Consider the following 24,294-nt stretch of genomic DNA (forward strand, 5'->3'; position numbering starts at 1 on the left):
CCAATGCATAATGCAATTAGTTTGTTCAACCATCTCTTGGAACATTTTCCCGGAGTCAAAGAATACAGTTCATTTTCCCGGAGTCAAGGAGTACAAGTACTATTTTTTTCTAGATACTTCCTAGTCGAGTTTGCAGATTCCATGGCCCGAGAGTAATTGTAGGTGTGGTGCAATTTTATACTCTATATCCACCGTATTATTTATGGAATTTACGCTTTAAACTACTCCCTCCGTTCCATAATTCTCGTCGAAATATTACATGTATCTAGACATTTTTTACGAACAGATACATCTATTTTTGGATAAATTTGAGACAAGAATTATGAAACGGAGGAAGTACAATTTTAGGAATTTTAAAGACATACGTCAGGAAATATACATAGGTTAAGTAGATGTACCTGATCGAATGTCAGTAGGGGTGAGGTAGGCGTCCTAATCGGCCATTCCAATTATCCAGCCTATTCTACTAGAAATGTCATCATGTACCTAATCTATTATAAAAGAAGATGCTTTACATCATTGCACTACCAGAAGGGTCAAGTGTCTAGATAACCAATTTGAAACAGAAATTATGATTATGCATGTGCTTTTGAGCTAGAACTCAGAGAAAGAACCGTACTTGGCGAGATACTCTCCTTTCGAAAAAAATCATTGGCATGCTTCCCTTAAGCATCTACAATGGATAATTAACAACATACACTAGCTTTACACATATAAATATATAGAACGACTATTTCCCTCCTAGAACAAGTTAGTTCCGCAAGAATTTGACATGAAACTTTACACTCCAATAAGACACTAAGCGCACATTTCTCATATGGCAGAAGTCCACTTCATGACATTACATCAAGCATTTAGATTTGAGCTCGCGGAGCGGCCCTTCTTTTTCCTCTTCCGTCTTCCCACAATTTTCATGCCGTTAAGACAGATCCCTTACCTCTCGTCAAGCTCCACCACTAACACTGTCTCCTCGACTACAGCCGTCGACCCGACCGGTTGGCATCACTAACCGGCCATCTACCGGTCCGACACCAATGGCCGCCATCTCTCTAAGCTAGGGACAATTCTTCTTCCTCGACCTCGTGCTTGGATCGAGCGCATCCGATGGCCAAGGACCATTCGCTCGGTAAGACAAGTTGCCACTCACTTTGAACAACACATATTTTGTACCTTCAAACTATAGTTACCAACTATACGAATATCTACATTTCTTATTGCAAAATCTGCGAACATCTAATACCGAAAACACACATAAAAAGATACATTACAACCCTAACCTAATTTTATGAATGCATTGACATAACACATTAATCTGTGTTTTGGAGAACTATGCTCGTAGGCCACAAAGGCAGCAATCGTCGGGAAACTGTGTACTCCGTCCGTTCTCTCATAGTGAACATGCACACAATTCGTAATTTAACTTTGAAGCAATTATACCAATATAATAATGAGTATCTATATTATTGAAAACTTTTTTCAAATGCGCATATAATAGTACGATTTTTTTGGCACATAAACTAGGAATCGTAGGTCTAACCGATGGTTAAATTTGAATGTCTCTGCTCGTCCACTGAGGGACACAATGGCCATTCCATCTCAAATAAGATGACACAGCCCATTTTTCTATCCCTTTCCCAGGGTCACCAAGTACATGTCAGCACAGCACTGCGAGTAATAAGCCAAGACGAGAGGCGACCTTACCGAGCCACCGTCCCAGTTGTGTTGTTTTATGATGACAAGATGCATCGGCCAGGAGGTCTCATCGAATAACAAAAGGCATCAAAGACCGACCTCGCGGCCATCGATACGTATGATGTTTCAGTGGCTCCATCTTTGTCAAACGCCTCACCAGTACCTCGGATTAAGTCCAAACCGGTCTGAATCAACAACAGAAGAACACAGCACAAATCGAAGTGATACTGGCAAAAGCCAGCAAATAGCGGAGCTTAATCTTGAAAAGAAAAAAGGAACAATGGCAGAAATTAATTTTGAGGACAACAATGGGGCATTTTACATCAATCATGCCATTTGTTCACGATTCTTGAGTACAACAGTGGGTTATTACATCAATCATGAGTCATGGAGCAACAGTTTGATGTAAGTAAGACCCTTCTCTCCTCCTAATCCTTGATCCACAATCGAAGGATGGGGGGCAAATAAATACCATAATAATTCACAATCCTCACAGGGAGGAGGTCACCTTTAGAAAGAAACAATAAGGGGAAAGAAAAGTTGAGGTAATACAAGGAGAAATGTTTTACCTAGGCAAGCCGGCAACTTTGATACACTTGACTAGGTTCAATTTCTTTCACCTGTGGGCAAACTCTTGAATGGTAGAAATCTCATCACCTTCTACACTAAACAACCCCAAAAGAATGTAGCACCAGTAATTACTAGCAACAAGAGTCATGAGGCTAGTAACTTGTAAGCAGTAGCAACAGGTGAAGCACAGCCAAAAAAAGAATGTCACCTTGTTTCATTTGTGTTTTGCTTGTTCTAGACTACCATCTCATCCAGCTGGAGCTGTTCAAGCCAGCCGCCGATGACACCAGTGGCAGCGTCCTCCTCACCATCGATGCCCTCACGGCGGTTTGCTGATCGACCCAATATGGCAATGTCTTCACCATCAATGCCCTCGCGGTGGTTTGCTGATCGGCCCAAGATGCCAATAGATTCTGTTCCCATGGTCCCATGGATCAAAGATTTCTCTGGCGTGGTCTCCTTTACTAAGGTGTTAACCCATGAGAGGTCTGGCTCATCTGTGTTGGCTCCAGACCGGAGATCAAATGATGATGACCGCTTCAGGCGACCGAGCTCATCGTTGTCTGCACCCCAGTCCGGGGCGCCGGAGGGGAGACCCCATTTGGACCAGCTAGAGCTCACCACTGGTGAGCCGACAAGGACCGAGGCGTTGGAACCCAGGTCTCGTGAGCTCATGCTCCGCAGTGTTTGCTGCTGCATCTTCTCCCGTTGTGCAAGGGCGGCGAGAAGGCGGGAACTCATAGGAGAGACCGGCTCTGGGGTGGCCATGGCCCGTGGTGAGAGCAAGCTCTGTTGCTGCTGGAACTGGTTCAGCAAGGCAGACCTGTGCGTCGGTGAGTGTGCAGCTCCGCCCTGGTCAGCATACCGCGGCGAGTGGGAGGCAGCCATCTCCGCAGAGAAGAGGTCATCAAGGTTTGACGGAACAAGTGCCTTCCCCCTTGCCGACCGCACGGAGGCAGGAGATCCAACATGGTTGTCATAGTCCACGGCAGCGAGCAGCTCATCGACAGCCATGGCCCTTGCGCTCAGCGAGGTGCGTAGCCGACTCAGGTGCAGGTTCCCCGCGCTGCCAGGCAGGCACAGAGCCGGCAAGTTAGGCTGAGGCCACGACATGCCACTCCCCCCTCCAGACGGCGACATCGGCGGTGTGAACGAAGACCCTGGCGAGGACAGCCCCATCCCCATGGCCGCCATCTCCATCGCCCCGCGCGGCGACGGCACGGCCGAGCCCGTAGAAACGTACAGCGGGCGGAGCTCCTCCGGCGTGTGAGCGAAGAAGCAAACGCGGCGCGCACAGCCGACGCCGTCCTTGCAGAGGCGCGTCCGGTACTGCGCCGGGTGGAGCCAGCTCTCAAACACCCCGTGCGCATACTCGCACATGTCCCCTCTCCTGCACCCGGCGCCCTTCTTGAACTCCGGGCAGGGAACGCAGCTGTAGTGGTACTTCCTGGGGTCCCTCCGCCGCGCGTTCTCGCCGGGATGGACGAAGGGGCACTCCGTCCAGTCGTGGGAATAGGCCCTCGAGCACGCGCGGACCTTGAAGGAGTACATGCGGAAGTCGTCGGAGGCGTAGGCGCCGTTCTTGATGTCCGGGAGGGAGGGGTCCGGCGGCCACTCCTTGCGGGCACCAAGGAGGGAGAGGAGGTGGTTCTTCAGCGGCAGCGAGTTGGGCGGCAGCGCGACGAGGTCCGACGGCCGGCGGTGGAGATGGTCGAGAAGCGTGGGATCCGCGCCGGAAGCTAGGAGGCGGGACACAGCTGTGGGCGCCGATGGAGCGCCGCCTGCAGCGGCGAGGTGGAGCGGGGTGGAGAGGGACGACGCGGAGGCGCGGTTGGGGTCGGCGAGGTGGGGCGGAGACAGGAGGGCGTCGAGGCAGGCCACGGATCCGTAGGCGGCGGCGACCATGAGCGGCGTCATGGGCTCCGCGCCCCGCGCCGAGGAGTACCACGGCGCGGGCTCGTCGGCGAGGCACGGGTGCACCGCGAGGAGGCACCCGAGCGCCTCCGCGTCGTCGTCGGCCGCCAGCTCCAGCAGCCTCGAGGAGACAGCCGCCACATCGACGCCTTCGTACTCGGAGGCCTCCCCCATGGCCGGCGGCGCGCGATCGGAGAAGGTGTTCGACGAAACGGTGGAAAGCGAAGGTGGAGGAGGAAGGGGGGAAGGGAAAGGGAGAGGAGAGTGGCCTTTGGGTTTTTGGACAAAACTAGGTTTTGCTTGGGCTGGGTTTTTGCTTTGTGGGGAAAAATGTAGTTTTCACAGCTTTGCTCCTTGGGAAATGGTGAATTTTGATTGAGGTACCTCAACTTGGGTTCACAGCTTTTTACACTTTTTTGGGTGGAGGAGGCTAACCCAAAATCATCAGTTCTCCCTTTCAAAAGAATTATCAGTTGTCATTGCTATTGGGCAGACGAAAAGCTTCTCCATATGTTGAGTGGAGGTGCCGACGTTGAATTTTCAATCCAGCAAAGTCAATTGAATTTTCATCCTGTTAGGATTAGGAAAAAGAACTTTCTGTTTCATTTTACTTGAAACTGTAGGTAAAACTGACGCACAATGGTACTGGTAAGTGAAGTGTTTAATATTAATGCTTAGGTCATCTGCAATGACATCATACAAGCCCTTTCTCTTAATAATTCTAGCAAATTGTCGTTAATTGCATCTTTCACAACCTTATTACAACACTCCCCTGGCCAGCACAGATGTATTGATGTGGCGATGATGAGCATAATTAAATGTTTATTTCTTTGACTTGGTTGGTTTTGTGATGCTAGCTACTAAAGTGCTTTGGCTAGGTCTAGTTTGCTAAACTACAAATTCCATGCATCCAGATGATTCGTTGGCGGGCTAATATTTGTCAACATATCAGATCTTGGTGATGACTTTTCTAAAAGCACTTAGTTTTGTGTATCATAAATTTCTTGCAAAAAGTAGCACTAGAAATATAAGAATAAGAGAGTAAAAGCACCACCGTGATAAATAAACATAAAATAATTAGAGAGTAAGTGCAGCTACTAACTCATCTTGCTTGTTAAGGAAGTTTTTCTTAAACAACGAGTCCATTTTACTACCGCATTTCCACAAAATATTCCCAACTCGACCCAACAGATGGGAAACCACATCAGCCACCTCTCTGGCCGTTGGATCTCTTGAAAAAGCCAAATGTTGTATGCTCGATCGTCGCACCATCAAAACCCCGCATGTAGCATTTGGTTCATATGTTTGCAACAACGAAAATAATTGTTACATTGGTCTTTGCAACATAAAAAGTCATGTGACAGCGGGCTCCACACGACAACGGGGTGCAGCGGATTCGATTGACATGTGACTCCATCCATACTCATGGGCGGGCCCAGCTCAAAATATGAATACATATACTATCATTCTATATGTATGCATGTATAAAGTCTTTTGGACTAAAATTCAAAGTATTCGAGCATTGAGTTCTAAAATGCGCTACCCATCTATCACCTCTTTCCCCCGAGTGGGCCAATTCAATGGTCTAAGTACGATTTTAGATCGCTTAATATCAAACCATTTACTGGATACTCAGAATCTCGTCCGACCCATGCTCGCATCTGGTGCCTCCTCGCCTCTTTTCAAATCCCAAAACAAACATGTCTAAATCCAACAATCTAGCTAGCGACTTTTCCTTTGCTCCTCGGCGTCCTCGTTTTTGGGCGTTGGCTGGCTAGGCGGGCTGGCTGATGCTCCGTGCTTCGACAGGTCCGTCGTGGAATGGCTACACACACACTACCCTATATACAAGAGGACAACACCTCAGGTATCACTTGAATAGAGACGCAAAATTTTCACCAATGAATTTTCAAAAACATTTTTGACCGGTGAGATTTTGAAAAAAAGTAATACCCGTGTCAAAATCCTGGGCCCGCCCCTATCCATACCCCACGTGTCAAGTGACACACAGGCGGGGCAAATTCTCAAAGTGCGAAATAAAAATTTGTTTGATAAGTTTTAAAAATATATGTTTGAGTTTGAAGTGTGTAATTTTAATACCCCTCCGTCCAATAATTTCGTTTCAACAAGAATTATGGGAAAAAAATATTTGAAATCTATTATTGTTCGAAATGACGACAACAACTACTACTCCACTGCAGACCAGAAAGAGTTAGAAACCGAATCATCACGAGCTGGTTGAAGACCCAACACGTGCCGCAATACTAACGCACACCGTGAAACGAAAACTAGTTGAAAAGACATAAAAAGGTGAGATGCAAATTCACATAATTCCAAGGTTGCCTTTGTTTGAGCCAGTCACTCCGGCTGAACGTGTCAGTCTGCCAGAGACCCAGCAGGGAGTAGTAGTAAAAAAGAAAGAAAGAAAGAAAAAAAGAAAAAAAGGCCAGCCGGTGGCGCGCCGCGAGCGACCAATCAGATGAACCGCCCGTGCGCGCCGGTTGGTTATATTCGCTGCCCGATACACTCCCTCCTCGCTTCTCGCGCCCGCCCAGCGGATCCAGTCAGAGCAGACTTACGGAGTCACCGACACTGGGGCTCCGTTTATACCATGCCGGCATGTCAGTGGGCTTAGCGGGCTCAGGGTGGGTGAGAAAAGATTTTCACGGAGGGCGCGGCGGACTCGAGGTGGGCGCTATCAAATCGGGCTCGCGGGGCGCTCCCGAGTTCCGTCCGGCTGGTAGCGTGGTCCGGCGCGGCGGGTCGAGCCCGACGCACGCACGCACGCACGGCCGGCTCGGTCGGACTCGAGCCCGACGCCCGCTGCCTGGCCGCCACGTTGCCGGCAGTGGTATCCCGTGGGTTGCTTCGATTTGGATTTATGACGTCATAAATGTGTAATGAGGCTCAGGCTGTTTGCTGATTGAAAGGGAACGATGACGTCGTCCGTCCTTCCCATTGTCATTGTCCAGTTTCTCTTTTGCCTACGCTTTCCAAGTGTTTGGTTCTTGTCCAAAGGTTTTTTCTAATCAAATTTTGGCAACCTATATTATTTTCATCTTTGTGTTGTGTGGTTGGTTGGTAGCCGAAAATTTGGTTGCCAAAAAAAATCTTGTCAACTTTCTCACACCTCTTTTCACAAATTTTGGCAACTTTTTTGGCCAACCATGGGTCAATATGATTCTTAGTCAAATATTTGGCTAGACAATGGTTGGCAATAATTGGCAAATGGGTAAGAACCAGACACACCCTAAGTCGGAAATTCTATGGCGCAAGGCTCGCCGGGGTTTTCATCCCCTCTCTAGATTATTCGAATGAAATTTTCTGAAACGGGAGTGAAAAGTTTAGTAAAATTCGATTCTAAATTTTATTTTGGTTTCGCTAGGATTTTTAAATTATATTACTATTCTGTTTCAGTTTCAACACTTTAATTTGCCATAGGGGCCACTATTGCAGTAGAAATTTTAGTGGGCACTAATCCGAAATCTGTCAAGTGAGCCCTCTAGTCGACTAAGCAAGGAAAAAGGGACACACTTTAGTCCATCTAGTATAGCATTTAAAAATAGATTCAATCAACCATGCCATGAGAAGCTCAGATAGTTAGTTCGATCCAATAATCATTAGTAAAAGAAAAGGTTGGACACCTCCAACGCAGCTCCACCATCTGCCATTGATCGAAGCGCCACCGATGTCCTTACAAGTTAGAAAATGCCTGTTTTATGTTGAACTCATGAGGATTTTCAAACTATACTTGTGACGAAATCTTGGTGTGCTGCCTTCTTTCGACTTCATTCAGATCATATCCGCGGAGATCCGGTGTGCATGCCATATCCAATGCACGCGCGCCTGTGTGCATGCTAGTATATTTTTTGCATACAAATTTGGTCATGGGTGTGCTACTCTATGCATGAACAAGACCAGTGAAATTTATTTTTGCATGGCTACAATGCATGCTTGTGATATATTTTGTTACATGCCAGTGAGCAAATGATATTGATAGTGAAACACGACACAAACACAATTGAAGTTTGGGGCATTATAAACTTTTCATATTCAGATCAGAAAAAGAAATTGCATGTCCAGAATCTAAAGAGAAAAGGAATCAGGATAGCTTCTCAAGGCTTCCTGGCAACAACTTCACTGAAAATCGGAGTATTAGACCTTTCACTTCTTTTTCTTGAAAAAATACGGTACATGCGCTCACAAACACCCACGCACAACCACGTCTTTGAACGCGCGCCAACTTATTTTTATGAACATCTCCGAGAGATTGAGTCAGCAGATTTGAAATTGATGAAATCACCACAAACATCTAATAGTTTAAGGCTAGGTCACTCCCTTTGAAAAAACATCCACGTACGTCGTTCCGCTAGTTAACGAGCACGTCTGCGTCGGGATGAGTGAAATCACGCATTCACGCTGATGCCAGTCAGAATGCACCGGTCGTTCTTTGCACAAGAAAAGGAAAAGGAACCACCACAAAAGTCACAAAACTGACCCACACAATTAGAGCATCCTCAGCAAGGGGTACTACATGGGTACCAAGAAACAAATGACCAATGTAGAGGAGAGATGAATACTACATCTAAGTAGTGATTACTTGAAAAAGTAACAGGTACCACATGGATACCAAGACGGAAAAGAGGATGACACGTGGGCTCATCAAGAAAAAAATTTAATAAGAAAAAAAAACATATTAAAAAAGGGAGAGAAGAATTTTAGTATCAACCGGATGCCCTTCGCTTAAGCTATGACTCGTGACAGGATCGTGTGAGCTGAGGGGACACGAGTATTCATATGCATGGATGCAGACGGCAACCCAGAATAAAGTGACAAGAATGCGTCAACATAGTTATTCTCCACTCCAGCTTTTTGTTAAAACTGAATTTCGTATCATCTGCAGCAAACATCCTACACGGCACTTGATGATATGCAGATATTCGGGGTAAGATTTTGACTAAAAGATCACAGATGGAATTGGAGATCGCTGTCATGTCATCACCCTCTTCTCCGAGATGCCCAAAATATAACTCAAGGTGAGTCCTCAGTTTAATCAATAACAAGAGCTCTATTGCTTAGAAACCAAGTCATTTCTTATTTGACAAATCAGAAATAAAAGACAGACATGTTGGGTGGCACAACAAAACCCTCGTGTACTCCTCAACTCTGTAACTTTGTTACTGCTGGCTACGGTGTGTAACTTTGTTACTGGTGCCCAAAATACAGCAATAGTGCTCCTACTTCTCAAATGTATTTCAGGCATCTTCGCAAAAAATACTACTCCGTACTCCGTATCACAAGCCAAACAGCATCTACGTGTAACAGGTAAAAACCGTGCCAAAATCAGCTGATACCATCTCTTTAGTTGTTCGACTGAAAGTCCAAATGCTGTTCTTTGTGCCGGAAAACCAGTTTCCTCATGCAGCAATCATTATCTAAGCTATCGGGTGGAGAATCTAAGGCATAATATAAACAGAAGTAGTACAAATTAAAGAACACAAGATGACGATTGCCAGTAAAACTGCACCCTGGCATTGCAAGTAACTGTCCGAAAGGAAGGACGAAACAAATGTATGGATACAAACAAAAAGAATGGATTCCAATCATGTCGACAAAACTTCGTGGTCAGCTCAACCTGTGCCACTGCAAATGTTTTGCTAGTTTCATTCGTCCTCTGTTGAAATCGAAGGTTCCGGATTTACTGTGCCGCTCACCACAAACCAATCATCTTCCACCAGAAGCCTCCGGCACCAAGCCAGATGATGATGTTAACAACGGAGATGACAAATCCATAGCCCCACCACTGAGCCAGGGGGACATACCCGGCGCCGTAGAAGACAGGGGCTGACCCTATGCCGTAGTGGGTGAGGCCACCCATGATGTTAGAGAGGAATGACAGAACCATGGCGGCGAAAAGCGGAGGGGTGCCCAAGGCACTCGACACTGACAGGAATGCTGTGAACATTGCTCCAATGTGTGCAGCGCCACTAGCAAAGAAATAGTGGGAGTAGAAGTACAGCAGCACCAAGACACCGAACGATAGTTGCCAGGAGAGACCAAGACCTCCAACAAACTGAGGGAAAAACACAAGAACATATTAGAATAGAGAGAGAGAGAGAGAGAGATTGAAAACACCTTCCACCTTATTATGTTGACGTTACTCTGGATTAAAAGAGCGAAAAAGTTGTACATCCGGTCGAATGATACAAACTACCGAACTGCATATCTCATTTATCCAACAAACTAATGAGGCCTCCTTTAATGTCTTATTTCATGCAACCAAGAATCCGATTTCCATTGCTAGTCTAGATCTAACACTGTTAAAGTAAGCTCACTATAACATAATTACCAAGCCTATCCTTTTAAAATTGAAAAACTCTTTGTGGGTACCGTAATATGATCAGAAGACATTATTGCAACTGACATCACCAAAGTTAAAAGAATAAACTTCAGTGATGCATCAGCATAAAGCAAATTTCATGCTGTCAAATGCTAAAAATACGACATACTGTGACAAAGTACATCGATCATGCTCATTTGTTTATCATAATTATTAAGAAAGAGCAACAAAATAGTAAAGCAGATCACTTGAAACAACTTGGCATCATGTTATTTCGAGATTCAGGAGGGAATTAAGGTAGAGAACGGGGCATACCTTAACAACAGTCTCACTGAACCAGGCAATCAACCCATATTTGTTGAGGTAGCCAGCCATTGCGATCAGCGCAGCAAACCATGTCAGGGTATCCCATGCCACAGACTCTGCCAGACACTCTTTCCATGTGACAACACCTGTAATTAGGAGGACAGACAGGCCAAGAATTGCCGCAGACACCGCATCTACACTCAGCATTCCTCCAAAGATCCAAAGACCAACCTGGTAGCATGGACAACACAATACAGTAAGGAAAAGTATTCCAGTTGACATTCAAGGAAGATGCGGACAGGTTGATGCAACAAACCTACCGCCATGCTTCGACTAGCGTTACCTCTTGTTTACAAAATAAGGCAATCAATATGTGGATATGTTAATATATGGTGACTTAATTACACAAGACTGTAGAACTCTCTAAATTTGACCTTTAAAACTTGTAAAACACCTCTAATCTTAAACCCTGAGATGGCCAGGTTCAAAGATGTCTCTAGCGAGGTAAGGCTAGCAGTTCCGTTAGAATTAAGGACAGTACGTCTAATGTACTCCCAATCTAGAAAAAGAAGACCATGATAAAAATAAAATTGACAGGCACATATACTAGAGTCTCGGAGATTCCTATTTCCAAACAGCTCTTTGAAATAAACAATCACAAGATTCCAAATACCGGACGGCAGCATCATACAAATAGCACCGTAGACACAAGCATGCAAGTCAGCTGGTAATAATGTCAGAGATTGCAAACTAAGCATGGTTCCAAAAAACTTTTGTTGCAGTGAAAACAGCAGAGTAACACGCGCATCATACCGTGAGCAGAAGCGTGCCGGCCATGATAATCTCCTCCTTGCTCATGGGCCCCATCGTCGCCAGCTTCTCCTTGGCCAAGCGCGGTGCATCAGGGCTGGACTTCACCTCCGGCGGGTAGATCACGTACAATACCAATGGCACAATTATCAGCGAGAGCAGCCCAGGCACAATGGCCGCCTTGGCCCACAGCGTCCACCCGATCCCCTGACCGATGGTGCTGGCCGTCAGGTTAGCCGCAAGCGGGTTGGCCGCCATGGCGGTGAGGAACATGGCTGACGAGATGACCGATGTCTGGAAGCATGTGAGCATGAGCCACGAGCCGAGCTTCCGCTCCGTGCCATCGTCGGTGCGCGATCCGCAAGCCTCGCAGAGGGATTTGACGAGCGGGAGGAAGATGCCGCCGGCCCGCGCGGAGACGGAGGGGATCGCGGGGGCGAGGAACGCCTCGGCGAAGACGAGCGAGTAGCCGAGGCCGAGCGTGGATCCACCGAATGCGGAGACGAAGGCGTAGGCGACGCGGTTGCCGAGCCCGGTCTTGATGAACCCTCGCGCGAAGAAGAAGGCGAGCGCGATGAGCCACGGGATGGGGTCCCCGAAGGCGGAGAAGGCGGCGGCGAAGGTGAGCGTGCGGGTGAGCACGGCGGCGCCGAGGCCGAGCAGCGCGACGGCGCCGAGGGGCAGCGGCTGCGTGATGATCCCGACGATGGTGGCGAGGAACACCGCGAGCAGCTGCCACGCGTTGCGGGCCACGCCGGCGGGCGCCGGGATGAACCAGATGAGCAGCCCCGTGGCGATGGAGGCCAGCAGCGGCTTGATGGCCGCGCCCTTCAGCGCCGGCTTGGCCGGAGGCGAGACCGGCGCGGGGGTAGACGCCGGAGAAGCGGCGGAGACGGGCGGGAGGAGATGGCGGCGAGCGGTGGCGCTTGGGGGCAGGGCCAGTGGTTTGGGGAGGGAGTGGGAGTGGGAGAGGGAGATGGGTTTGGAGGACAGTGTGGAGCGACGGCGGAGGGAGAAGGAGGGGAGGTGGGGGCGGAGGCGGAGGCCGAGGTGGTGGCAGGTGAGCGGCGAGGCCGCCGGCGTGGAGGAAGCCATGGCGGCGGCGGCGGCGGAGATTGGAATGGAGATGGATGGGAATGGAGGGGATGGGGGAGGGAGGTGGGGTTTAATTGGATGGACGGCGGGGATGGGGTGGGGGCGCAAGCCGCCTTGGGTGTATCGGATCGGGTGATTGGCTTGTTTTCGCATGGACCCGGTGTTTGTAGACCATGCAACCAAATTTGTCAGTTACTGTTGCATGACTGCTCTTGTTGCACAGGTGCATGGCATTCATTGCCGGCTCATTTGGGTCCCTATGGAAAAATAGGAACAACACCTGTTTTCATAAACGAACAACGCTTGTTTTTGTAATGTGATGCCTCGTGATCTTTTGACGGTGATGTTTACGATCTGCTCCGAGGTGCTGCTCCGCTGCTCGCATCGACTGTGGCAAGTCACGACTGAGATCTTTCGTCGGTCACAGGAAAAGGATGCTAGTTACTCGAAAACCGATGGCATAGGCAGTTGATGGTTATCAAAGCCGCTCTTTGGTTTTTTGTGGCGGTTATGAACTGCTACAAGATTTCCAGTTTTTCCGTTGTAATTAACATACATAAGCAACTGAGTCTAGCTCACTAACATTGAACCCAATTGTTTTTTGGGTAGCTCGAATTGTGGGCATCTGGCTGTTGTTTGCCTGTAGGGGTAGAGCTCTGATGCATGTTCTATGTTTATTCTAAATTATGTCAAGATACTATGGTTTCCATTAATAAAACAAGGGCGCAGCCTTTTTTGATTAAAAAAAACATTACCGGCTCTTAATACTTAATCTTTGCAAACAACTTCGCATACCTCAGACTTTGTTAAAAATAAGTAATGGGACGTGCATTCCTTTCCTTTTTTTATGTTGTACGTAATTAACATGGTGACAAGCTACCGCATAATGGCTTTTTTCATTCGTAGGATTTCGAAAATGCGAGACCACATTACTTATTCATTAGCATCCACAGGATTCTGTTTGCACACCCGATTAAACCACAGAAAAAACATGAGAATTTTCCCAAGATATTTGGCTGAATGCTAACTTTCCTACTGAATGTAGTGCAGAGGAATCTATAGGAAAAAGTCATATAGGATTTAATCATACAATTCTTCACAATTTCCATGAAACATCCTTTGAATCGAAAAATTTGCCATTTATTCGTGGCTCGTACAATTCTTCACAATTCGGTAGCTTATACTATTCTTTTCTTCATCTTTATTGGAAGACATTTGATAATTCTCCTGCGTGCACTCTAGCGAGGCGAACAGTTTGATTTCTTGAGGCTAGCGGAGCCGACGAGACTAGTGTACCGTTGCATGCAAAGTTCGATTCGATTAGCATTTAATACTCAAATCTAATTGGGCAAAGTCCATCTTCGCCAAAACAAGGAAAACCAGCCAATCTTCCTTCCTAACGGCGAGAAAACTCCATAAAGTATAGTACTAGTACATCCCAGTTCATACATCGTAATGTCGTAGTTGAAAGGTCCTTGTGATCGTCCAGCCGCAGCCTACGGACCATGTCCAGCTGAAACAAGCAAAACGAGGGCCACCAGCTTAGATTCAGTGGCAGCTATGACAATCGGGAATGGTATGTCCTTGTGATTGTGGCTGGGTACTGCGGTCGAGATCGCCCAGATCGGGAGAGGATTACCGTCCGCTTATGATCACGTCATGGCCACCATTGACTCTTGCACTCTTCAGAAGGCATCAGAAAAAAAAGTAGGCAGCTGATAGCAACTCGCATAGAAAACAACCAGCAGACAACATGAATTTCGCAGTCCAAGACTGGAAATAGACAGCTAGTTCAGCGTCAGCTAAGATAAAAACCAAGGCACGAGACAAAAGGGCAGATCTGGAATCCGAGATCCATTCAACAAAGATATGAACTGAATAATGTAAAAGATGAATCAGCACCGTGTCAAATCTGCTGTGTGGAAGAGAACCAAAGGGCTTTGCTTTTTCAACATCAAATTCTTCACGATATAACTTTAACTAGCCTTTTTTTTAATAGAAAGCTGTGCCAGAAATGATGTTGTATTACAATGGAAACGAGATAAACATGATCTTGAACAGATGTTTCTGTCACACACACACACACAAAAGGGGGGCATCTTTACTATCACTATATATCTTCCCTTTTCCCGAGTCAAAAAGATGTGAGCGCAAATGCTACCATCACATGTTGTGTCAGAACTCAAATAAGAGGCCTGTTGAGATACCCCACGCATGTCAAACTATCACCTGAAGAAAACCAACAGGAGCAGCCCCTGATTCACAGTAGATGGCACTACAACAAAGCCTCGATGTCAATCTCAACGAAAGTGCAGGGGTCAGGAATGCCAAATTTTCTTAGCACCTGCATGTAACAAAGAATATGTCACATTAGTTATTCCAAATGACTAAATGTGGTGGATATTTGCACAAATCGTTTTGAAATGTAAATCGTTTTGAAATGTTTTGATCTATGTGCTTTCACCGGTCTTATTTCTGGCACCGTTGTCACTTGAAGGGTTTTGGGGTACTTCTGTTACAACTAGATGGCTTCTTGCAGTTTACAGAAAATATGTTGTTTATCGCCGTCAGATAATAAAGCTATATATGAGTGCACAAACTAAAAGCTCCATAACAGTTATCATGGCATATTTTCTTGATATGACAAGAATTACCTCAGGATGGACAATTCCTAGGTAGCCAACCTGTTTCCCATCGCTCATAACAATTTTGCATTGCCTTTTCGTAAAGAACTCAGGTTCCTATAGACAAGATATCAGTACTGATGTTTATAACAGCAAGGAACTTTAGTCTATTTAAATGTATCAAGAATTTAAATGCTTACACTTGTGGGAACGTAGTAAGTCTTGCCAAAATTAATATGTGGCGCTCTCACAATTTTGACAGTCCTATCCACCAAACCCATGATTTCCTGTTATAATCCGCAATAATTAGCCAAGGACTAGAGAACAAAAATCTGCAAATATCATTCGTACAAAAAAAAACATGTGTATTACCTCAAATCCAGAATTACTATTACAGTACAGAGCTGCAAGCCGGCGATTATTAGAGGCACCAACATCACGAGATGCATCCAATGCCACTACATCACCAACTTCAAAAATCTGCATGCAAAAAATGGCTTTCATTTCTAATTGACTATGACCAATATAAGCAGCCACATGAAAGCTCTCCATTTAGAAAACCATGATGTTACATACTCCCTCCATTTCATAAAGGTTGGCGTATTTTGTTTCGTTAAGACAAGGCTTTGACCAATAATAACTATTAATATGTGTTTTTACATACATGAAATTTATATCAATAGATTCATCTTTAAAAGTTCTTTCTAATAATCATGAGTTTGTATCATATATGTTACATATTAATAGTGTAATTCTTGGTCAAAGCCTTGTCTTAACGAAACAAAATACGCCAACCTTTGTAAAATGGAGGGAGTATTAACAAAGCTAATTGTGCGTGAGGTACAACCAATATTATATTATGTGTCAGCCAATAATTAGAGTTGGCGTTATATAAAAAGGAAGTATTGGTAATAACTAGCTACAAGAATAACACCTCGACAACAATGTTAATAGGGTTGTTTCAGTAAGTACCTTTATGGGTCTTGGATGGTCTATATTATGCTTCAGTGTTTTTAACAGACATGACATGAGACTAGTTCTAACAACCTGCATGATCACAAACAAGAACATCATACATCACATGTGGGAACAAGCTAATGGAAATTATATTTACAATGTCAAATAAGAAACAAATGATCAATGTAAAAACAGTGTTAAGCTTCTTTTGCAGTTGACAAGTGAAGACAGCTAAATAAGAATGACAGAAGATACCAAGAGTGCGATAAATATATAACTAATAACATCCAAAGTTGCATTTTATCAAAAAAGGCAGAACCATAACATGTCATCAACTTACATCAGTAAATAGTGGACACCAGAGTAGTTGTTCACGCTACTCATTCATGATTTTACTTGTATGGATAGGTCAATTATCAACAACTATTCTAGAAAAAAAGATACTCCCTCCGATCCATATAAATTGTCTCAAATTTGCCCAAATATGTATCTATGCCTAAAAAGCGTCTAGATACATGTAATATTTCGACAACTAATATGGATCGGAAGGAGTAACAAAGATACTCAGCATAGAAGGCCAGGCCTCCAGAATGAACGCTTACACTGCTCGTTGATCAATATGCAATTCACAACAGATAATATTTTATACTGCAATCAGCAGTGAGAAAAAAACATCCAATCATAAAGACAACCATGAATACTTGGGCAATTCACCTCAAATTCAGAAGTACGGGGGTTTGCAATAATGACTGCTTTGTTCCCATCATCTGTCCTGTTTAGCATGTCAAAGTTTTCTTCATGTGAAGTCAAAACAAACGTGAGCACCTCCATATAGCCAGCTCTTGTAACCTGCTCCACAAAAAGTTATTTTTTCAGTAAACAATCAATTGGTGAAATATGTATATGGACCGAGTGAAGAAACTCCTAATAAGTAGGAGTACTGAATATTTTAAGAACATACCTCAGCACGAATTTTATCAGAGAAACGGTTTAGTGGTTGCCTTCCACCTATTGTCATAGACTTCGGCTTTGATTTTGGGACATTGTTGTACCCATAAGCTATAGCAACATCCTTTATGGAACAAAAATGGTAATCAGCCACAAAAAACTACTCCTCATAATAAGTGTCTTGGATTTAGTACAAAGTTAGATTGACAATTATGAACAAATAACCACAAACATGGCTGACAGGTAGGGAATTGCATATTTTACCTCCGCCAAATCACGGGCATGCAAAATGTCACTTCTCGTAGGAGGGACAGACACCGAAAAACGAGGCTCCCCGTTTGATGGGCAAAGTTCCGCTTGCAACTGCATTTTTTTCAAAAGGGAGATAACCTGCACTTCCAAATACAGTCGGATCATTTCACTTGCCCAGTTGCTCAAGCATGCAAACTTAAGTTCATAAAATTCAAGAAGAAAATATGACATTATGGGATCACAAACATTTGTTGAACTCAGAATTAGATGCAGGAACGTTGAAATTGCATTAAGAAAAACAATTAATGTAGAACGGTTATTCAACTACTAATCTGGATATGTGGTCGTTTGTCCCAGTAAAAGAAAGCGGTACTTCATCTTTCAGGCATTAACGTAATATACCTGTGTCTCGTCTAGGGAAATCCCAATGGGACCAACGATATCAGAGAGCGAAACCTCCAACTTGTAACATGAAAGATCAGGGTAAATGGCTTTGCTTCCATCAGAAGATACCACTTCAACTGGTTCCACTTCAAACTTATTTTCACAGTATTCCGAGAACATTGCAACCTGGACACATAAGAAACAAGTGCATCAATAAATAACTCTAATCTTCATCCAAAAGGATGGAATATTATTCATGTTTATAGCATTACATTACACTTACCATTGTATTCAGAACAATATTTGCTTTTGTGAGGTCTGTAGCAGTACATTCAATAAACACATTCCTTGTCTTCAGGGTGATAGCAGAATGCGCACCATTAATGATAGGAGGTAATGATAATACAGTTCTACAAAGTATTAAGTGTCAGCTTGCTGTTTGAACAATACAAATAAAGGATTTGAAATATGTAATAGCACTAGCATGGAATTTGATTACCTGTTGCTATCATATATGACTGGGTAAACTGGAGAATTCTCGATTATATGCAAAAATTTCTTCAACTTCATGTCTGACTGCCACAAAGAAAGCATAAACAATGAGTGACCAATATGTACAGATAGATTACCTAAAGAAAATCAGAACTCAGAACCTACAATAGAACTCAAGAATTCAGAAAATTATGTTTGCCACGGTCAATAGTGGCAATATTACGTTAGCAGTGGCACTATAAAAACTGTGATGTGGCTACTTACTCTGTAGAAATCCATCAATGCATCAGCTCTGAACTTTTGCTCCTGAACCATATAACAAAGCAAACAAAATTAAGAAAGTGTAAGCAGAAACGCCTGCTTGCCAGAAAATTGAACTGCAATAATGCCCAAAGAGTAATGAGCAAAATAAGCATAGTATCTCGCATGGTTGAAAGTGGCGAGTTCTTTTACCTGCTTTAATGGGACAAAATTGATTTCCTGTGGTGGTAGAGCCTGGGAAGATTAATAAATATGTCAAATAAAAATGATGAAAGGAATCAACATTCAACAGGGCATTTGCGTCACCACATCAATAGCTATAAAAGAAATGTATGTTTACAATTATTAATCAAAACTTGAAGAAAGGGCTATCTGAAAGAGGTTTGTATACGTAAACACGAAACGATATATATCATACTCAAGCAGTTGCACACAAGGTACAAGATTTCTGCCAAGATCTTAAAACAAACAAAAGAGTAAACTTATGGACTTATAGGTTGAGACAAACCCAAACAGAGGGGAGCTTCTTGGTCTTGTGTTATATAAGTTTCAAGCCAGAATGCACTAGGTTTTAATTAAAGGGCTTAAGCTTCCTCCAAAATTTGGCTTCTCTCATAAGCTGGTAGAAAGGAGCTTCGGTTTATCAATACAAGATCAAGATGGGTTTAAACTTCCACATGAAGACATCGTGTTTAGAAATACTTATTCCGATTACCTCAAGATAAACCTGAATCTTCCTAAACACAGCCTGAAAGCAGTGGAAGGGAGCTTTTGGGCCAATAAACTAAAACCTCAACACGAGCTAGCATAGCGGATAAGTGCACAATCAACTAAACATACCACAAGATGTCCCAATGTTTTGCTATCACTACAAAAAAGTAAACTACTTTTGGCAAAAAAACACTCAAGGATAGATCCTAAAACAGAAATACTCAAATACGTTCAAAAAAAAAAGATCACCATAAGATGATCATCTCATGGCTATTGGGAACGACTCAAATATGGTTCTATTTCTCGACCTTTCTACCAGTGATGAAGAATTCCTCCAACTTATGGATTAGTAATTCTTGAAATGCATTTGGTCTTCTAAATACGCAAGGAACCCCATACCAACAACAGAAAAGAAAAGGAAACATGCAGAACACATCAAAGAGATAACAATTAAGATAATAGTGATTATTGACTAACAAACGTCAGAAATCTACCTCGTAAGAGAAGGGTCCCTTTAGAGTGTCCAAATCATGGGTACCGATAGCAACAAGAGTTCTCTTCCTGTTTTCCATCATCACAGCATAGTCAGTTAACTAATTACGGCATAAAGTGTGACCTTCCATTCAAATACAATAAACTACCACAGGAACCAGATAAGTTATACCGGCAAATATTTTGGTGCAGTTTATCTTGAAGATCAATGAAGCTGTTGTATCTGACCTCATCGAAAGTTACTCCTCTTAGGACAGCACAAACCACGTATGGTCTGATTTGTGCAGTCTGCAAAGAAATCAAAATATCCACAGGTCAAGGCTTTGACTTCCCTTTTATAGATGAGCATATACATTATCTACTACCATTCTGGAGAAACACAGTTAACATTCTCAAATATGACAATTAATCCATCACTTTATGTGCCATCTGCTTCTAGTGTTTAGGATGAAGCATGGACATACAAAATGTATTTCTTTTTCATGCTAAAGTAATGGTCAGGGCGAAAACAACATGCCTAGACTAAGCATACCAAACATATCTATAGAAAATTAAAGTACAGTAAACTAGTCTTATCTTTCCTTTACCCCCCTAAAATTTCGTCTCTATCATGTATTTAACTATGAGTCATTTCTCCTTTATTTGAAAAGATTTTTCTATACCACTAATCAAGAATCCATAAAGCAATTAAGCTGTTAAGGGTTCCCACCCCTGTACTATGTTCATCAGTTTTATCTACAGCCTACACATATTCATTACCCGATAGGTAGCAAAACCAGATCGAAGAAGTTTAACCTTACTTTTGGTTTAAATTTTTTACAGAATGCTATTTGTAACATGAATATGTCATAAAAAGATCATAAGAAATTATGTACAATATTTGTATAATAAGGAGCTAGACAAGGGTACATATATGTATAATAAAGAGCTAGACAAGGGTACAAACATGTCAAACAATTACCTGTGGTCTAACATGCATCTGAAGCATCGAACCACGAGGGATTGAGGAAGTTTTGAATAGAGGGGTCGCTTCAGCTCCGATGAAAATGCGAAGTGACCTTGCTATTCCTTCAAGACATAACAGATCATATCTGCATGGATTGTAGTGAAGATCCAACTGAATAAGTAATATAATGATATTTGTTTGTAAATTATTTGACAACCAATAATTCATCAAACTGAACATAATAAATTAAACGAAAAGAACAGATCATGAAGGCATGAGGCTAAACAAGACAGGCTTGCGACTGGTGTGAAGTCGTAACTCGTAACAAGGCAGCCATACTGGAAGTTCCAGCTGTATCACTTGCTTCTCAGGGAGAGCTATGCTTAAGCTCCTTGTCATTGGGTATCTTACTTTATGCCAGAAATACTAGATATTCGCATCTATAAACCAATGTAGATTGTCTGGCTGGATGGAATGGGTAATGTGGAAGCACTATGTGAAGTCTTATGACACATCAGGCATAAATTAAGCAGGTTACCTGACTTTAGTACAGATTACAAGATTATTTCCGCAAACTCCTGCAATTGGGTGAGGCATGGCATGCCAAATTTCCTTAAAAGACCTAAAACATCGAACTGGAATAGCAGAACGAAATTTGCTCGCGACGACTACGTGTTCCGCGTCAAAGGAAAACAACTAGGTTGAGACCAATTCGTAGAAGCAACCATAGCCAGAAATCAGAAATAGACACTAGCATCATACTCGGTATGTATATCCATTTGGACAAGTAGCATGGACGCAGGCCAATTGAGCTAGCGATGCAGACATGGACAGGAATTACACAACATATCAACTCAATTTAGAGCATTTTGGCGATCACTACAGACAGTTCAGCTGGCAAAACCGAAATGTACTGACCTATTGGCGGCAACCTCGATCTTGTAGATGACCTCGTCTTCCCCATCGGCCTCACCATCTTCCTCCAGGTGCTTCTCCTTCCGAATGATGGCCTTCTCCGTGGTCTACACAGAACCAGGAAGCAAATCAGATCCAACCAAACAACACCCGAAAACCAGAGCAGGGGAGTAGGAGAGAGAACAAGACAGATATCCTAGCGGCTCACCACGTCGTCAAGCTCGATGCCGAACTCGAAGCAGAGCGCCTCGAACTCCTCCTGAGCTGCAGAAGCCACGGCAAAGCGACGAATTAGCTAGGTGTTCGCGGGCGGGGAAGGACGCGGAGGTGCTTACTGTAGACCCTGCCGAGGGCGGCGAAGAGGCGGTCGCGGCCGACGCTGACCGTGGGCATAGCGGCGGGCGGAGGAGGGCTGCCTGCGGCGACGGGAAACCTAGAGCGCGACGGCGGCGGCGGAGGCGATGAGGTGAGGAGGAAGGGTTGGGGTCAAGACTCAAGAGGGGGTTTGGACTGTCAGGTGGGGCCGGGGCTTTGGGTTCTGTCACGTGCAGCGCGCACGCTGCTGCGGGCAGAGATATAGCTTGCGGGCCCTGGTTGGTCTGTGAACGAAGCCGGACGTCTTGCTTGTCCATTCGTGTCCGCCACGGCGATGGACCGCCCATACAAAGCCGGACATCTTGCTTGTCCATTCGTGTCCTCCAAGTAACCACTCTCGCGGTTGTCTGATCGCTATGGGCTTGCCGATATTGCGGGGGACGAGATGCCGTTTCAGTGTGGTTTACAGAAAATGTTTAAGCATTGGTAGTGTTTGGATTTGTTTTGTAAAATTATTTCACACCTAAAATTGCGGTTTGTTGTCGTCAATTAGATTCCTCCGTGCAATTGTATAAAATCCAATAATTTATAATATGATACAAAGAAAAGGAGAACAAGTTCTAGAAATAAACTATTGTATGTTGCAATTTTTCTCTCATGGTTTCGTCGTGACAAAAAAGTTTAAAACCGGTGGAAGTGATGTATGCAGCATGAAAAAATCAACATATATAACATTCGGAAACAACACGGACAACATAAAAAAGACTTGTTCGCAACATAAAATCAACCCTGTCTTAGCAAATGTCCAAAACCATTGCAACATATCACCTGGTGTGTGCAGCAAGAGCATATGTGCTTGCAACGTGTCAGGCCAGAAAATAAGAAATCTTTACCTCCAAAGTTCCACGAGCGAAGTCCTAGCAGAACCGGATCTGGCTACCATGGACCCATTCACTACGATCCCCGTGTCTTTCTAAGCTCGGTGACACAAACTTGAGCTCCACCGTTGGTCATCCATGGCGTTTGGGAGGAGAGCGTTGGGGAAGAACTCGAGAGACGGAGACGCTCGGTAGAGGTTCCAGGTGAGGGAACATCATGACGATGGTGTGCATGGAAGAAGGTGTTGTAAAGAACCTACTAGAGAGACTGCGATAACTCCCTCCGTCTCACCACATAAGATTTGTTTCATTTGCTTTGGAAAAACATTTCACCGATGATTACTTTATTAATACAGAATTAATGCAGAATTTATGTGACTTCAGTAGTATAAAAGTACTTGCTTATGGTCGGAAGAAGAGAAATTAAACATGTGTATGTGCCGGAAAAAACCTACAAGGACCTTGTGTCGGGGGGATGACCCCGGGTAGGGTCATGGCAACACCACTCTAGCCAAGATAACGGAGGCAAAGGCCTGCATAGCTACGTATGCCGGCATCATGGAGTACGACTAACTCTAAGCCGGCATGCCAAGCGTATGTCGGCGGGGCTATCTTACTTTATGAGTTTGCAGGATAAGGACGAGCATGTTGGTCTCGGCGGTAGCCGAGATCCCTCAACGGTCTTATCCTAACCACGCGGTGTAAAATAAAGCAGCGCCATCATCACTCCAGGGAAAGCGGTCAGCGTCTGCGTATCAGTGTCAGGTGACCACGCAAAAGAAGCACCGAAAGCGAATCTATGACGGAAGCCGGCAGAGGATAGCCGTACCCGCTGCTGGTAGGAAAAGTAAAGTTGTCTTGACCCCTGCAGTACTTCCTGGATGGAACCGAGCCGCGTGCCCGACGGGGTCCAAGGAAGATGACGTTAGACTCGGTCTGCATGTCAGTGTGACATGCCTGGCCTATAAATAGAACCTCACCCCTCGGTAGAGACACACACAGGAGAGGCGGAGCATTCTAGGGTTTCCCCTTTCTTCTTGTTCTTTCTCAAGAATACAGCTCAAGGAGCGCCATTGTAAAGCTTGTCTATCTCGGCTAATACAACAAAGTAAGAGTAGGAGTCTTACCTCGACAAGAGGGCTCCGAACTAGGGTAAACCGTGGTGTGTTTGCGTGTTTGTGCGTGTTCCCCTTCACGTCCTCCCTCCTCCGGTTCCTCCTTCGTCCATCGGCCCCAAGTTAAGCCATCCTATGGCATCTGCCGTGACACCACCACGACAGTTGGCGCCCACCGTGGGGCCAGCAGCAGCGTTGGCTGGAGTTTTCATCCGGACGGGAAACTTCCTCGTCACCGAAGAGCGCGTGGTCTTCGGTTTGGTCCAGAGATTCGGCT

The 24,294-nt window shown here is 44.6% G+C and overlaps 3 protein-coding genes across 3 annotated transcripts; all 3 read right to left on the reverse strand.

Annotated features, from left to right (window-relative positions):
- Nucleotides 1-1,961: 1,961 nt before the first annotated feature.
- On the reverse strand, nt 1,962-4,474 carry LOC100843085 (zinc finger CCCH domain-containing protein 67). The gene is made up of 2 exons (XM_024455188.1): nt 2,471-4,474; nt 1,962-2,357 (listed from the first exon to the last, which is right to left on the reverse strand). The coding sequence occupies exon 1, from the start codon at nt 4,348-4,350 to the stop codon at nt 2,497-2,499; it is 1,854 nt and encodes a 617-aa protein (XP_024310956.1). The 5' UTR covers nt 4,351-4,474; the 3' UTR covers nt 1,962-2,357; nt 2,471-2,496.
- A 5,150-nt stretch (nt 4,475-9,624) lies between these two features.
- Nucleotides 9,625-12,789, reverse strand: LOC100845825 (dicarboxylate transporter 1, chloroplastic). The gene is made up of 3 exons (XM_003575906.4): nt 11,636-12,789; nt 10,832-11,053; nt 9,625-10,249 (listed from the first exon to the last, which is right to left on the reverse strand). The coding sequence occupies exons 1-3, from the start codon at nt 12,725-12,727 to the stop codon at nt 9,887-9,889; spliced, it is 1,677 nt and encodes a 558-aa protein (XP_003575954.3). The 5' UTR covers nt 12,728-12,789; the 3' UTR covers nt 9,625-9,886.
- A 1,882-nt stretch (nt 12,790-14,671) lies between these two features.
- On the reverse strand, nt 14,672-22,250 carry LOC100821229 (phenylalanine--tRNA ligase beta subunit, cytoplasmic). The gene is made up of 19 exons (XM_003575907.4): nt 22,045-22,250; nt 21,918-21,973; nt 21,713-21,816; nt 20,810-20,939; nt 20,021-20,136; nt 19,851-19,917; nt 18,838-18,879; nt 18,649-18,690; nt 18,392-18,468; nt 18,176-18,302; nt 17,911-18,078; nt 17,521-17,646; nt 17,270-17,380; nt 17,023-17,157; nt 16,324-16,398; nt 15,724-15,831; nt 15,552-15,638; nt 15,382-15,468; nt 14,672-15,071 (listed from the first exon to the last, which is right to left on the reverse strand). Exons 1-19 carry the CDS (start codon nt 22,100-22,102, stop codon nt 15,003-15,005), a joined length of 1,785 nt encoding a protein of 594 aa, XP_003575955.1. The 5' UTR covers nt 22,103-22,250; the 3' UTR covers nt 14,672-15,002.
- Between the last annotated feature and the right edge of the window lie 2,044 nt (nt 22,251-24,294).

The sequence above is a fragment of the Brachypodium distachyon genome, chromosome 4 (assembly GCF_000005505.3).
Source record: "Brachypodium distachyon strain Bd21 chromosome 4, Brachypodium_distachyon_v3.0, whole genome shotgun sequence".
Taxonomy (NCBI): domain Eukaryota; kingdom Viridiplantae; phylum Streptophyta; class Magnoliopsida; order Poales; family Poaceae; genus Brachypodium; species Brachypodium distachyon.